This window comes from Prunus mume, linkage group LG8 (assembly GCF_029339155.1).
Source record: "Prunus mume cultivar Tortuosa linkage group LG8, ASM2933915v1, whole genome shotgun sequence".
Lineage (NCBI taxonomy): Eukaryota > Viridiplantae > Streptophyta > Magnoliopsida > Rosales > Rosaceae > Prunus > Prunus mume.
The window spans coordinates 11,551,459-11,565,440 of NC_142705.1; the positions used below are offsets into that span (position 1 = coordinate 11,551,459).

At 36.5% G+C, this 13,982-nt stretch overlaps 2 protein-coding genes and 1 pseudogene across 3 annotated transcripts; 2 read left to right on the forward strand and 1 right to left on the reverse strand.

The window, feature by feature from the left end:
* The first annotated feature begins 906 nt into the window (after positions 1-906).
* Positions 907-4,693, forward strand: LOC103339575 (putative sucrose-phosphatase 2). Its single transcript, XM_016796466.2, is given in 10 exon segments — positions 907-993; positions 1,365-1,453; positions 1,544-1,804; positions 1,806-1,844; positions 1,974-2,075; positions 2,233-2,427; positions 2,535-2,825; positions 3,758-3,944; positions 4,285-4,331; positions 4,411-4,693. Coding segments are annotated over 9 exon segments (1,278 nt in total). The 5' UTR covers positions 907-993; positions 1,365-1,393; the 3' UTR covers positions 4,507-4,693.
* A 2,749-nt stretch (positions 4,694-7,442) lies between these two features.
* On the reverse strand, positions 7,443-10,229 carry LOC148914718 (uncharacterized; annotated as a pseudogene).
* Positions 10,230-10,590: 361 nt separating this feature from the next.
* Positions 10,591-13,744, forward strand: LOC103339653 (uncharacterized). 2 transcript variants are annotated; one of them, XM_089042665.1, is made up of 10 exons: positions 10,591-10,819; positions 10,908-10,991; positions 11,703-11,765; positions 11,957-12,074; positions 12,174-12,228; positions 12,328-12,353; positions 12,461-12,527; positions 12,597-12,649; positions 13,228-13,364; positions 13,442-13,744. In XM_089042665.1, exons 1-10 carry the CDS (start codon positions 10,720-10,722, stop codon positions 13,570-13,572), a joined length of 834 nt encoding a protein of 277 aa, XP_088898791.1. In that variant the 5' UTR covers positions 10,591-10,719; the 3' UTR covers positions 13,573-13,744. The 2 variants fall into 2 exon arrangements, with proteins under 2 accessions (XP_088898791.1, XP_088898790.1); XM_089042664.1 differs by having other exon boundaries at positions 12,174-12,353.
* The last annotated feature ends 238 nt before the right edge of the window (positions 13,745-13,982 follow it).

Sequence of the window (13,982 nt, forward strand, 5' to 3'; positions counted from 1 at the left end):
ATTCTTCTTATGTTATAACTGCATGGGGCCTCTTTATATGTGTTTAGGCCTTAAAAACACTTTTAATTATTCTTAAAATTAAGTAAAAAGTAAAACAATTTAAGTCAGAAAATACAAATAAAAACGGTGCCGAGAGTACACAAAGGCTTGAATCACTCTCCACTAAATGACCCAACAAATATGCCCTAACAAACACATATGTAACCAAGCCTAATAAAAGTTTAAACCTAATTCGCTATGTATCTACTTAGAAGTAATGTTGAAAGAAGGAAGAACCAAACTCGAAACCTCATACCAAAATGAACGTTTTTAGACTATTTGAGCTAAAATAATCTTTCAAACCCTCCTACAAATTGAAAGAAGATTATGTACCCTAGCAACCTCTTACATTGCATGAGAAACTATCTTTTAAAAATAGATGAGAGTATATGGGTGGGGAATATGATAAGAATATGATACTTTCTATCCTAAAATTATTTACTTCATCAATTGCAAACCCTTCAAATAATATAAGAAGAAACAAAAGAACTAATTCTATTTTGGCCTTTTTGGGGTTCCTTTCTTCGCGTGTATGCGCGCAGGCCTACCGAATCAACGGGAAACCATCATGTCATAGCGGGTCCCACAGTCGGGTAACCTCCGGGCTCTCCCCTCCCTCGGCCATCACGACCGTCCACGTCTTACCCAACCCCATCATCACCGTCCAAAATGGACCCCACACACACAACACATGTCCACCCTACCCCCGTAAGTTGACACGTGTCCATAACGTTCCCAAATCTATAACCTCTGTTTTGTTGTCTCACAGCCCACAAAAGAAGCGCCAACGAATTTGGATCCAATTCGCTTCCCATTATCGCTTCGCTCGTTTTATGTATACCTTCCAATCACTCACTTCATCACTCTCTCTCGTTCCTCCAATTCCTCAGAAACCTAATCTCAACCTTCATTTTCCAATCACTTCAAATCCAAGTTTCGCTCTCAAGTTTCCAGGTCATTTCTGAAATTCCTGTTAATTGTTTATCGCATCGTTGTTGATTCATTATGTTTAGCTTCAATTTCTGTGTAACTGTTTAGTTTCTGGGAAAATAGCCTAGAAACTGAAATCAAGCTCGGAAATTTGAGTGTTTTTTTTGGGACATGAGACCTCAGAATGCGTAAAGACTCGGATTGAACTTTCCCAATTAAATTTTTTTTTTTGACAATCTTCATATATGTTGGCTAAAGAATTTAATACAAAATCCGTACTTTTTTCGTTTTAATTAAAAGTTTTGGATTTGATTCAGGATCATCTTAATAGAAAACTGTCATCACAGGTGTTTTACAGATGTTTGCAATTTTAATTTGAATATTTATAAATTCAGTGCAGGTTTGCGTTGGAATTAGGATAATCATGGATCGGCTAAAAGCTCCTGCCCGTCTAATGATAGTTTCAGATCTTGATCACACAATGGTAGGTTCTCTTACTGATTGTGTCATTGGGGTGTCATTTCATTCATTCCATTTCTGCAGTGATTTTAGTGGAGAAATGCTTTTGTTGCAGGTTGATCATCATGACACTGAGAACCTTTCTCTGCTCAGATTCAACTCGTTGTGGGAAGCAAATTACCGTCACGATTCTCTGCTAGTTTTTTCAACTGGTAGGTCACCAACACTTTACAAAGAATTGAGGAAAGACAAACCCATGTTAACTCCAGATATAACAATAATGTCTGTGGGAACTGAGATAACATATGGTAACTCAATGGTTCCTGATAATGGCTGGGTTGAGGTTCTGAATAAAAAATGGGATAGGAATGTAGTCAAAGGAGGAAGCCAGCAAATTTTCTGAACTTAAACTTCAGGTACATTTTATAGGCTATGGCAATTGATTAGTGTCTCTGGTTGTGTGATGCAAATAAACTCAAGTGATATGTAAATAAAGAAACTAGTTTTTGAAATTTCTCAAGTCTTGAACTTTATGAGGACTGCAGGCAGAAACAGAGCAACGGCCACACAAGGTTAGCTTTTATGTTGAGAAAGACAAGGCTCAGGCAGTAACAAAGGCTCTTTCAGAGGTTTATGAAAAGCGTGGGGTAAGATATAACTCTTAGACAGTGGTTTTCATATATACTGCAGAATGCGTTGAGAATTGTGTAAACTTTGCCTAAAGAAAAGTCATTGCTTTCAGAATATCATAGGGTATTGTTGTTTTTGATATTGAACTTAAGTTTTTGCTTCATCTTTGGTCAGTTGGATGTTAAGATAATCTATAGTGGAGGAATGGATTTGGATATATTACCACAAGGTGCTGGCAAAGGACAAGCTCTTGCATATCTGCTTAAGAAATTTAAGACTGAGGGAAGTCCACCTGTCAACACTCTTGTTTGTGGTGACTCTGGAAATGATGCTGAGCTTTTTAGCATTCCAGAAGTATATGGTGTCATGGTTTGTATTTCACCTTGTTTCTCTTCATATTTAAACCCTATTTTCTCAATGTGAAATGAGGTTTTCCTCCTTAATTGGCATTGTTTTTGTTATTGCTGATCATGCAGGTTAGCAATGCCCAAGAAGAATTGTTGCATTGGCATGCTGAAAATGCTAAGGGTAACACAAGGATAATTCATGCAACAGAGAGATGTGCTGCTGGAATCATACAAGCCATTGGGCACTTTAAACTAGGTCCAAATTTGCCCCCAAGAGATATTGCTGATTTTTCTGACTATAAGCTGGAAAATCCGAATCCTGGTCACGAAGTAGTGAAATTTTTCTTATTCTATGAGAAATGGAGACGTGCAGAAGTTGAGAATTCAGCGGTCTATTTGGCAAGTCTGAAAGCCGATTGTGTATGTTTATTATCTTCCTTTCTTCTGAATACTGAGTTTTATGATATTACACCTTGTATAGTTTTACACTGTCAGAAGAACTATTATCCTTTCCATGTCAGATTTCAACATCTTTTGGAAATACGTCTAAATTTGTTTCTGGTAATTTGTAGTTAATGCAATTACATATTGTGGGGTGGTTTCTCTAGTAAATTTTTAGGCGGGAAAGAAAAAGTAGTCACTTCTCATTTTGTCGATGGCATAGAACGGCATCAACTTAGAAGTCATATCTATTTTCCCTTTGTTTTCAGTTACTTTTTCCAACTACATATTAAATCTACGACTCCCGCCCAGATTGTAACACTCATTTTCTATACAAATAAAACTTAGTCTTACTGTGATCGGATATAGCAAGGGAGTTGAGTTTGTACGATATGAAGTTTTTAGGATCTATTGAGCATGCATGCGACATGATTATAACTATTGGCATGTGGTAGCTTGTTTTGTAAGACGCCAACATACATGAAGATTGTGAACTGGAAAAAATGAAATTAATAGTCGTATGTTTGGACAATGCATATAGTGTTTTATCTGCATGTCAGTGTGAACTTGCTCAATTTACTTGAATGTGTATTGCAGTGTCCACTCTATAACATCTTTACAAAGCGAAATCATTCCCTGAAGTTACTAAAGAACCTGTGAAATTGTTTAGAGACAGGGTAATACATTTGATTCCTATTGACTAAAAATGGCTGTCAAAACATTATTGTTTAATTCTGGATTAAATCCTTTGATTGAGTTAACTTCTTTCTGTGTACTTTTGTAGAATTAAACAGACCTTGGATATTTTGTACTTTTATTTCACATCATGGGGTCCCCTTTTGCATCTGAATCACCTTAATTGTGTTCGTCTCATCAGTAACTAACCTTTAGTTATGTTTTCTTTGGGTCAGTGTCCATCTGGTACATTTGTCCATCCTTCTGGAGTTGAGCAATCTCTTCCAGAGTGCATAAATGGTCTGAGAAGCAGCTATGGAGACAAACAGGGAAAACAATTTCGGGTTTGGGTAGATGGGGTGTTAGCTACACAAGTTGGTTCAGATACATGGCTAGTGAAGTTCGATAAGTGGGAATTATCTGGTTGGACTCTCTCTCTCTCTCTCTCTCTCTCTCTCTCTGTGCAATCCAACATGTTTATACTTTTTCATGCTGTATTTAAGAAAATCAATATCTATGAGAGACAGCTCCCTGGAATAAGCTGCATGCTATAACTTATTCATGTCCTGCATTTGAAAACTTCAGCAGAGAGAAGCATTGCATCTTTTTTTCTGGACTAACATCATAATCATAATTATTTGACTTGATGACCATAGACATTGTAGTAGAACGTTGTATATATTTAGACGTATCATGAACAGCTAGGTTAACTCCATGTACTTGCAAATTTCTGCTTCTCTTTTGACTCTAATCATCATTGTAGGTGAGGAGCGTCATGCAACAAAGACAACTGCTGTTATAAGTTCAAAGGTGAGCTAGGAGATTGTAATTGGTTAGTGTCCAACAGTTGTGCTTTAACATTTTCTAAGATCATATTATTCGGTTTCAGGGTTCTGATGTTTCAGATGGTTTCACTTGGATTCGAGTGCATCAGACGTGGTACAAAGGATATGAAGGAAAAGATGATACAACATGGCACTTCTAAAATGTGACTACTACTGCTTCATTTCAAAGGTCTATAGTGCCCTGAAATGTCCAAAATAATTGTCAGATGATTGTGTATGCTTAATTTCAAGTTTTCATAATTCATGTGTAATCATCAGCTATATGGAGATGGCTTACTAGGTGATTAATTCAGTAAAAAATAATAATGGTAAGGCTGATATTCATGATCTCATGGCTTCCTTTGTCATAAACTTTTTAGCTGACAGACGAATGAGAATGGTGTTTAGTGATCCTGAGTTCAAGTCCTCATGGTACCCTTGTGTGTGTTTCCCTCCTCCCCTTCCTAACTTTGGCAAAAAAAAGAAAAAAAAGAAAAAGAGAAGAATGTCAAATTAATTCTCAACTTTAATTATGAAAATTCGGTCTTCTGCATAAAATTTGCATATTGTCATGGATCATGGCTCATATTTTCTTAAAATGTAGAGATTTTGGCACTCTTATTGTTAGCCATGTGCAATTGAAACTAAGCCCTAAACCCTCACATGAGAGGGGGGAAGAAGGCTAAGGCTAAGGCTAAAGGAGTTTAAAACCAGTTTTACATATTTGAATGGATCCGTCACTCAAGTTTATTAGATTGGATCAACTAGAACATCCATGGATACTATGAAATAATTACATCGTTGCATATGTTTGTTTTGAATATGGAAGAAAATAAATGAATTTCAAATAATTTGTTGCATATGATTATTTCGTTGAATTGTCTTCATGTCAAATTCAAATAATTTATTTAAAATTCTTTAAACGCCTTTTTCTATTTTTATAACAAAGTATTTAGAAGTCATGATTCAATACCACATTACTTTTTGTTTTGGAAAAATAATACCACATCACTTTCATGGACAAATGTAAATAATTCATAAAAAAAACATGGAAGTCATAAGTTATAGCAATTTCTTAAGCAATCAATCCACAGGAAAGAGTTTAAGAAGCAAAATAATTGATCAAATATTTCAGTTGCCCATGCTTCCATTGTCATTTTCCAGCAAAACACAACATAAGGGGCAAAACCTGATAGGAATTAGGAGTTGGAGCCTAATAAAACTGTTCTGGATAGTTAGTTAGCCACGTGTCAAGTGTTAGTTGGGGAATCTGTTACAATTACTGTTGTATCCTTTATAGTGGCTTTATTACCAATTTGGGGAGCCATTGTACGGATGGTTGAGAAATATACAGAAACATTCTTTGGGTTCTCTATGTTCTTGGTTAATATCTAAGGTTGAAAGGTAGAGTCTTATCATTGGTATCAGGTCATTGATCCTTTAAGCTGTTCCTTTAGTATATGACCCGTGCTCGTGTTCATACTAGTGCGTTAACAATGGACGCTTGTATTGCTGCGCTGGAAGCCTCTAATTCCAAGAACCAAGTCATTTTGGAAACAATTCAGCGTCTTCTTGAGGATAAGTTCGCATCCATTGACAAACGCCTCGATTCAATTGATTCTCGTCGTGAGGGTATCAGCCATTCCCACCTCCATCTGATGACGATGACGGTGACGACTCTCGACGCCGCTGGAGAGCATTGAAAACAAATTTTGGCGGAGTCGCCGTCGTTACAGGTGGTAGTCGAGAGAAATAACGGAAAAAATTGCCGCGTGAGGCGATTCTCTTCATCGCATGTCGCACGTGGCGTTTGAAGCGCATCATGGTGGCGTTTTTGTGGTGGAAAAGTCTTTGATTTTAAGGATTTGTGTTACAAAAATATTATAATTGTTCACGCTAAATCTGAACATGATAAGAGTTTAGGCTAACTTACAATATGCGATGGTCGAGGACCGGAGTGACCTTCTTCCGTGATGTCCAAGGTCCGAGGGGGCTGGATCCAAATTTAGGAGGGGATACCGGTGTGGTACCTGCCGAAGGTACTCTGATGCCAAAGTTATGACTAAGAGCGATTCTATTGACAATGGAAGCACTAATCAAGTCAGAAAGTCTTACCACTTGGCTGGGCCAAGAGGCTCTATTTATAGAGAGCATTTGTGATGCTCTTAGCACTTAGTTTCGATGTGGGACTCGTGAGAGTGTCTTCGGAGGTCAACACGTGATTCGACAGCTCGCAGGAATTCGAGGTAACTGCCGAATCGGATTGATGTGATGGTTGGTCGCTTCGGTGAGACAATACCAAGGTTGACGGAGGTAGTGATGCTGCGCTATCGACCTGAATCGGACGAGTGCCGAGAGAACATTTGGTATGGCCTATTGAGCGGTCCTCGCTTGAGGCGCTCCACGTGTCACGACGTGAGTGGGTGGTCGATATGGTACAAACAATAATAATAATAGATATAGTAAATTTAAGAAAAGAAGTAGACATGAAAATGAGACGGTTGAAATATTAATGGTATTATAAAATATATTAATACACATAAGTATTATTTTTTACCATATATATATTGCATATAAATAATAAAAAAGGTCAGGGGGACTGGGACCACACTGTCCCTTTAATGGCTTCGCCCCTGGACACAACCTGATAAATGACACGAAAACCGCACAATAAAAAATATGAGTCAAATTTGGATCAACTCGTTAAGATACGATTAATAAATGGGTGAGTGATCAACTTGTCATTCCATTAATTCCCGAGCATGGTAACTTTTGATTTTATTATAAAATATGTTGAAAATTATTTTCCAGGATAAACTTGAACTAGTTAGATTGACATCGAACAACTTTGAACATAATGTGGAAACCTAAGAAGCACGGATACGGATACGGCGATACCATACGACACAACACGGGGATATTGCAAATCTCCGAAAACTAGGATACAATACGTCATGCATACGGCAATTAAAAATTTATATTAAAGATATAATAATAATAATAAATATAATTTAAAACATATTTTAATTAACATAAAAATTCAAATTCATCAATCAAATTCAAATTTAAACTCTAGAAAATTAAAAAATAAGAAGTTTCAATCAACTACATTATTTGTAATGTCTTCCCTGGTAAATAAAGTAACCTCCAATAATGGTTCATCTAGACAAAGGTTAGCAATTTCAAGCATCTCAACACCTTCTTCACCCAAGCTATCAAATACATCTCCTCCAAAATTCCACATTTGAGTAACACATTCTTTGTATCTTGGGCTCTTCCTTGATAAAAGACGAAGATTATTATGCACAAATACCAAGTCTTCAGCTCTTTAGGGTGTTAACTTGTTTCTTCTTAAAGTGTGAATGAAACTATATGTACTTTAATTTCTTTCACAACATGAGGAGGAACAAGGTTGTCCAAGTAGCTTCAAAGCTATGGATTGGAGAGTTGGTGTTGAAGCTCCATAAACAATCCACCACCCACCGTTGGTTCCATGGGAAACCTATCATTCATAGCATCAATAGTTCCAAAGTCATCTAAGCACATTGAAAAAGAGGCATACTCCACATTGATATCTCTTCTAGCCCGGTCATCTGAAAAGTATTTCTCAAGACACTTTTTTCTTTCCCTTGTAATATTGGCATCTTGGTGTGGAGCAACACGGTTAGGATCCTTTTGCAGCCATTATGGACTATAAAACCTAAGAGTAAAGTGTGATATTATTTTATAAAATTATCATAGTATGAAAAGTATGTGATACACCACATCAAAAAAGTCGCTTTGTTCATGCAGTTGCTCGTGCTCTTTCTCAAGGATTAAAAAATCGGCCATGCAAATAATATTGAGCTTCCAATTTAGGGATACTTGGGGGGATATATCGTTATCGTATTAGGTATCGGGAAAAAATCAACAAAAATGACAGATATAGGCATTGAAATACATAATTTTGGTGTAAAACTTTCATAGATGTTATGTCCATTATCAATGAATGTATTGAACAAATAAAACTCAAAATTTACTAATAATAAGAGATATATATATATATATGATGAAATATAAGTGGTATGTAATGCGCATTAATGAAAAGTTTGAAAATAAAATGTTCGATTAGAATGAATAAACCATGCATAAATCCATAGTTTGTTTAAACATTGGATTACAATTTACATAACTGTCCATCTACATAAATGAAGAACTCCTATGAGGTTCAAACAATGAGGAACAACCATCTAGATTCATACAATAGTCATACCAAGTCATGTAACCCGAGCAGTTTGTAAGCCATGTTTGAACATGGTGCACATAGTTCTTTCTTAAGCTCCCTACTGTCCATAATCTATTTCATCATCTTGAGCTCCATAACTAGTTCCACTATAATCAGACATACATGACATAACCATAGCCATTATAAGATTCATTTGAATTAGTACTAGGTATAGTTCCTATGCTCATAGATCCAAAACAGATCGCCATGTCCTCTTCAGATGGATTGGAGGTATGTGGGGTAATAGACTGTGCATAGATTCTTCATATTAATAAATTATAGGGTTCTGAGCGAAGATTAGCTATTTTTGGGTTTCAATTTGCTTCAATTGCCTTCAAAACTTCTAATTTTTTTTGGGTTATGTTATGGGTATCAGGAAGCATCGAGGATATCACATTTATCGGGGATATATCGTCAATACAAGGGAAGATATGGCCTTACCCCCCCACCATTATCGGTGTCAACAATTGAAAATACCAATATATCAATGTATCAGCTGATATTTTAAACCTTGCTCTTTCCTATCGATAGTTGCCTTCACCTTCTCCATTATGGTATCCCACCACTAATAAACCAAATAAAGAGAAGGTTTATCCGTGTCAGCCATCCTAATCATATCATATATAGAAGCTGTGAAGGAAAGTATATAATCAATTTCATCCCAAAAGTATTCATCCAATATATTTTCCTTCACTGCTTTTGCTTTGCCAACATCATCCTCTTTATATAAAGACCAATTTGGACTAATCACCATTTGTTCTAGACATTCCTTTACTTCCTTAAATCTTCTAATCATCAAAAGTGTAGAGGCAAACCTTGTTTCAGCAATGGAAAGCATCTTCAATTTGCAGTGGTCCTTATACATAGCTAATCTCATATTATGGTTCACAATAAAAAAATTTATGAACCCAACATCAACAGTAGTGTCTAAAATCCAACTACATTTATCATACCAATCATCATTTTGTTTTGGTGAACATATGCTCTTCAAAGCAAGATGAAGAGTGTGAACCGCACATTATGTTCAAAAGATATTGGGATATCTAGCCTCGACAAGTAATCCAGTAGCTCTACAAACTGGTGCATTGTCAGTGATTACTTGAACCACATTTTGATAACCAATTTCCTTAATGGAGTAGATAAGAAAGTTGGCAATACAATGTTTGTCCTCGTACTCTCCGTCACAATTAATTCCCTTCAAGAACATAGGTCTGCTCTCACAAGTTGCCATAATGTTAATAAGTGGTTTTCTTTACGAATCTGTTCATCCATCATTACACACATTTAGTGCTCCATGTACCCTTGATTGTAAACACCACTCAATGTGGTTATTCTCTTCTTGCAAAAAAGTAATTCTTTGTGCATTGTAACCTAGCGGAACATAACCTGGAAGCGCAGAAGCACAAAGATAAGAGTTTCGATAATGTGGATTCCTTGCAAGATAGAAGGACAATCCACCTGTATAAAACATCCTTGCAACTTTAGCATTGTTCTTTAGCCTTATTTTGAAAAGCTCTATCAAGGGGCCCATTCTAAGGGAATGGTATTCTTGGTTATGGTTTGAATGAATTGATTAACTAAGTAGCGAAGGCTTTCTACCGAGTAATTTTCATTTTCCATATCACTACAAAAGAATTACATGCAGAAAGGAAAACCTGCTTATTACTACATAGAACGGAGAACACCAAGTTCGTTTGTGTTCATAGCTTGTTATGTTCTTGTTGTGTGAGGTATGCATTTTAATGTGTACATGCAATCTATATGCACACCAAGAGGATTTAGTTGTGTGTATCATTCTTTTAAACTTGCATTATTGTAGGGGGAAAAACGTTTCAGAACATTTGGTGAAGTTCTAGGAGTGTTTAGGAATGATGCTGATTATGATGGTTTGCATGAATTGGTTTCCTAAGTAGAAAAATATTCCAACCAAGTAATCTTATACTCCATATTAGTTTATAGGATTTGCAGACAGACAGGAAAACGTACTTATTACTGCAATGGAAAATTCGAATTTCATTGATGTTGGTAGCTTGTCTTAAATGAAGGGGTTCTCATATAGTTTTATTGCGTATCCTCTTTTTCTTTCTGCAGATACCTTGTCTGTGGTGACATGCCCATTAGAGAATTTGTTAATTTTATTCGGTACAATATCAAGGTCAGCAGAAAGAAGCCTATATTTGTCTGTTTCAAGAACACTAAACCTCCCACTGGTGAGTTGCAGATCGTTTTAGTTTTAAGGCATAATAATACCGTTTTCCCAAATTTGTGGTTGTATAATTCATCGATCCAATGTTACAGGTGCCTTGATGTCGGCAATCGATGAGGAAAATAAGGATGAAGATGGATTTCTTCACATTACGTACAGTGGAAAAAGAATACGGGGTAACATACAAATATGAGCCTTTCATGAATCATGCCTATGTATTATTACTAGCTTGGATTGGTAGGTGTGGTAGGGGACCTAATTGCTGGATTGAAACTTTTATGCATGCATGGTTTCAACTACACGCATTTATCAAAGTTACACGAAAAGACTTTGTACTTTAAATTGTGTCATACCCTTTGGATTTCATACAGAAGCAGAAATCCTTTGATGCTGGGTACGCTATTATGTGTGATTTTGGTGGTAGGAACTTTAAGATTTACTTTTCTGTAAACAAAGAACAATTATGATTTGCTTTATGAATAGTGATAACCATAAAATTCACGGAAAAAAAAGTCTAAAGTTTCATGAGACTCGATATGGAAGGCGAGTATGTATAACCCGAACCCCTTTTAAAATCCATATTAAATACAACCAAAAATTTGAAATTTGTGCGCTAAACGAGTATCTTTGCTGAGGTCAGGCATTTTATTTCGCTTCCGCTTAATATTGCTTGTGTCAGTAATAAAAGAAAAACAAAAAACCAAGAGAGGGAAAAAAAAAGAAAAAAGGAATAGTTGTGTGAATTGGACGCGTAAAGAGTTGGTTGGAACACGCTGACCAAAACAGAGATACAAATTGAGAGGATTTAAATGCATGTACTATAGACCTACTCTCGGTAACAAAATTTCGTATGCGGTTTTGATGTTTCCTTGTTTGAAAATTGGCAGAGAACAGTGGCAGCGTGTGTTTCACCTTGGATGAGTGCTCATACAAGAACACATATCCTCAGGGTATGTATTTCCTTCTTTTTTGTCGGAGTTTTTCCTTCTTTTGTAGGGATTAATTATATGATCTGTATAGATCTGTAACGATTAGCTTAAATTTCATAGATGCAGTGTTGTGATTTATTTTGGAAATTGGTGATTTGGTTTTGTCTAAGTTATCTGTCTCATCTCTTTTCTACTGATGTTTTTGGAGTAAGGAATGACGCAAGCAGAAACGAATCCAACACCAGTAAGAACTTCACAGAATCAGATATGTTTAGTTCCTAGTCGTCCACATGCCATAACGTTTGACAGTCCTGACATTGAAGAAAAAATGTTAGTTTCCAATTTCCTCGTGCTTTAAAATCTTGATTGGTATTGCAATAATGGAACGTGATTGTTTCCTTTTCATTTGTGCTTTTGATTTATGGTCAGAAATTGGTCAAGGCCCATTTCTCTTTTAGACAATTGGAGGAGTGTCGCCGAGAAGGTAAGAAATTCACTGAATCAAATATGCTCATGTCCTATGCATTCAATTGATGCTCTATGTGCTAATTTGAGTCTCCTCCATGCATGTGATTGTGGAAAGGCTTTGAGGAACCCTGGAAAGAAAAGGTTGGTTGCCGATTCACTTGTGCTTTACTTATCTTGATTCTAATGTAATAGGATTGCTATTTTTTTCATTTATGCTTTTAATATGGGTTGAGGGATTCTATGAATAGGTACAAAGGCCTCCTTACTTCTTTAGATGGTGATTATTTGAGGGAGATGCGTCCAAATTATATACCAGTAAGAATTTCACTGCATCAACTACGTTTACTTCCTATGCAGTATGTTTTAATTTGACCTTTCATGCAGGTGATTTTGGAGAAAGATGCAAGGAGTGACATTCCTGACATGGTCTGGAAGAAGTTAGTTTCGAATTCCCTTTTGCTTTAGTTATGTTGATTTGTATATCTACAATAGAATAGGATTGTTTCCTTTTCATTTATACTTTTGATATATGTTCCGAAATTGGGCACACGAAAAAAGGGACGAGGAGATAGAATAAGAAAGAATATTGTTGAAAGCCCCAATACTTGTTATGTTTTCATTGTTAGTTGTGCGTTTTAGTTTGTACATGCAATCTATAGCACACAGATAGGATCTTGTCGTGACTCATGTGAAGTGAATCGTTCATTCAGAGTTGCACTTTTGCAAAATAATAAATAAATAAAAATATTGTTTGGGGAACGACGTTTCACTGCATGAGGTGAAGTTGTAGGAGTGGTTAGGGAATGGCCCTAAACCCTAAACCCTATTGTTTGGATGAGTTGGTTACCTAAGTAGCGAAGGCTTCCTACCAAGTAATTTCCTATTGCATGCCGCTATATTAGATTTACATACAGAAAGGAAAACATCAAATTCATTTGTGTTCATAACTTGTCTTAAATGAAGGGGGTTCTCACTCACACAGTTGTATTGCCTATCCTGTTTTTTCTGACTGCAGATTCCTTATCCCTGATAATATGCCTCTTGGAGATTTTTTTAATTATATTCGGTATAGAGTCAAGCGCAGCACACAGTTCGTCGTCGGTGTAATAAAGCCTATATTTATGTTTTTCAAGAACACTAAACCTCCCATTGGTGAGTTGCAACTCGATCATCTTTGTTTTACTCATTTTAGTTGTGGTTGTAATAGTTCATTGATCCAATGGTTACAGACGCCTTGATGTCCGCAATCTATGAGGAAAACAAGGATGAAGATGGATATCTTCACATTACGTACAGTGGAGAGGAGAGTGTATGTGGATCCAATGAAGCGCAAGAATGCATGCTATGTGGTAGATCTTAAGGAGAAGTGTAAAATCTCGGAGCTCCGAGTGAATGATCTGACCTGCTTAGATCCTCATCTTGTGGCATTATTGTGGTGCTGGAAGTATGTAGTTTTATGACATTGAAAGAAATGGACTTGGCGGCCGCATGCATGGAGTTGAAATAATTTTAATAATTTCCCAGTTCGGTTAGAAGTGAGTTTTTCCATTGTTATTCCTTCCCAGCTTTTGGGGGCTTTAATGCAGCGTCTCTTTGACCCCAAAAAAATTGTTTTTCTCTTCCCCATCTTCATGATCCATTCCTTCTATTGAAGGACCCACCATCCTCGCATGATCACAACAGGAGTTAGGAAGGGATGAAGCAACCAACTGCTGCAACTTGAGCCTCATCTAATTAATATCCCACAATTAGCAACCCCTCACATCCAAA

Excerpts from the sequence above, each read along its gene's own strand:
- LOC103339653 (XM_089042664.1), top strand. The coding sequence starts at position 10,720 with ATGCCCATTAGAGAATTTGTTAATTTTATTCGGTACAATATCAAGGTC. Across the intron at positions 10,820-10,907 it reads GAACACTAAACCTCCCACTG|GTGCCTTGATGTCGGCAATC; the intron begins GTGAGTTGCAGA and ends CCAATGTTACAG. Across the intron at positions 13,365-13,441 it reads GAACACTAAACCTCCCATTG|ACGCCTTGATGTCCGCAATC; the intron begins GTGAGTTGCAAC and ends CAATGGTTACAG.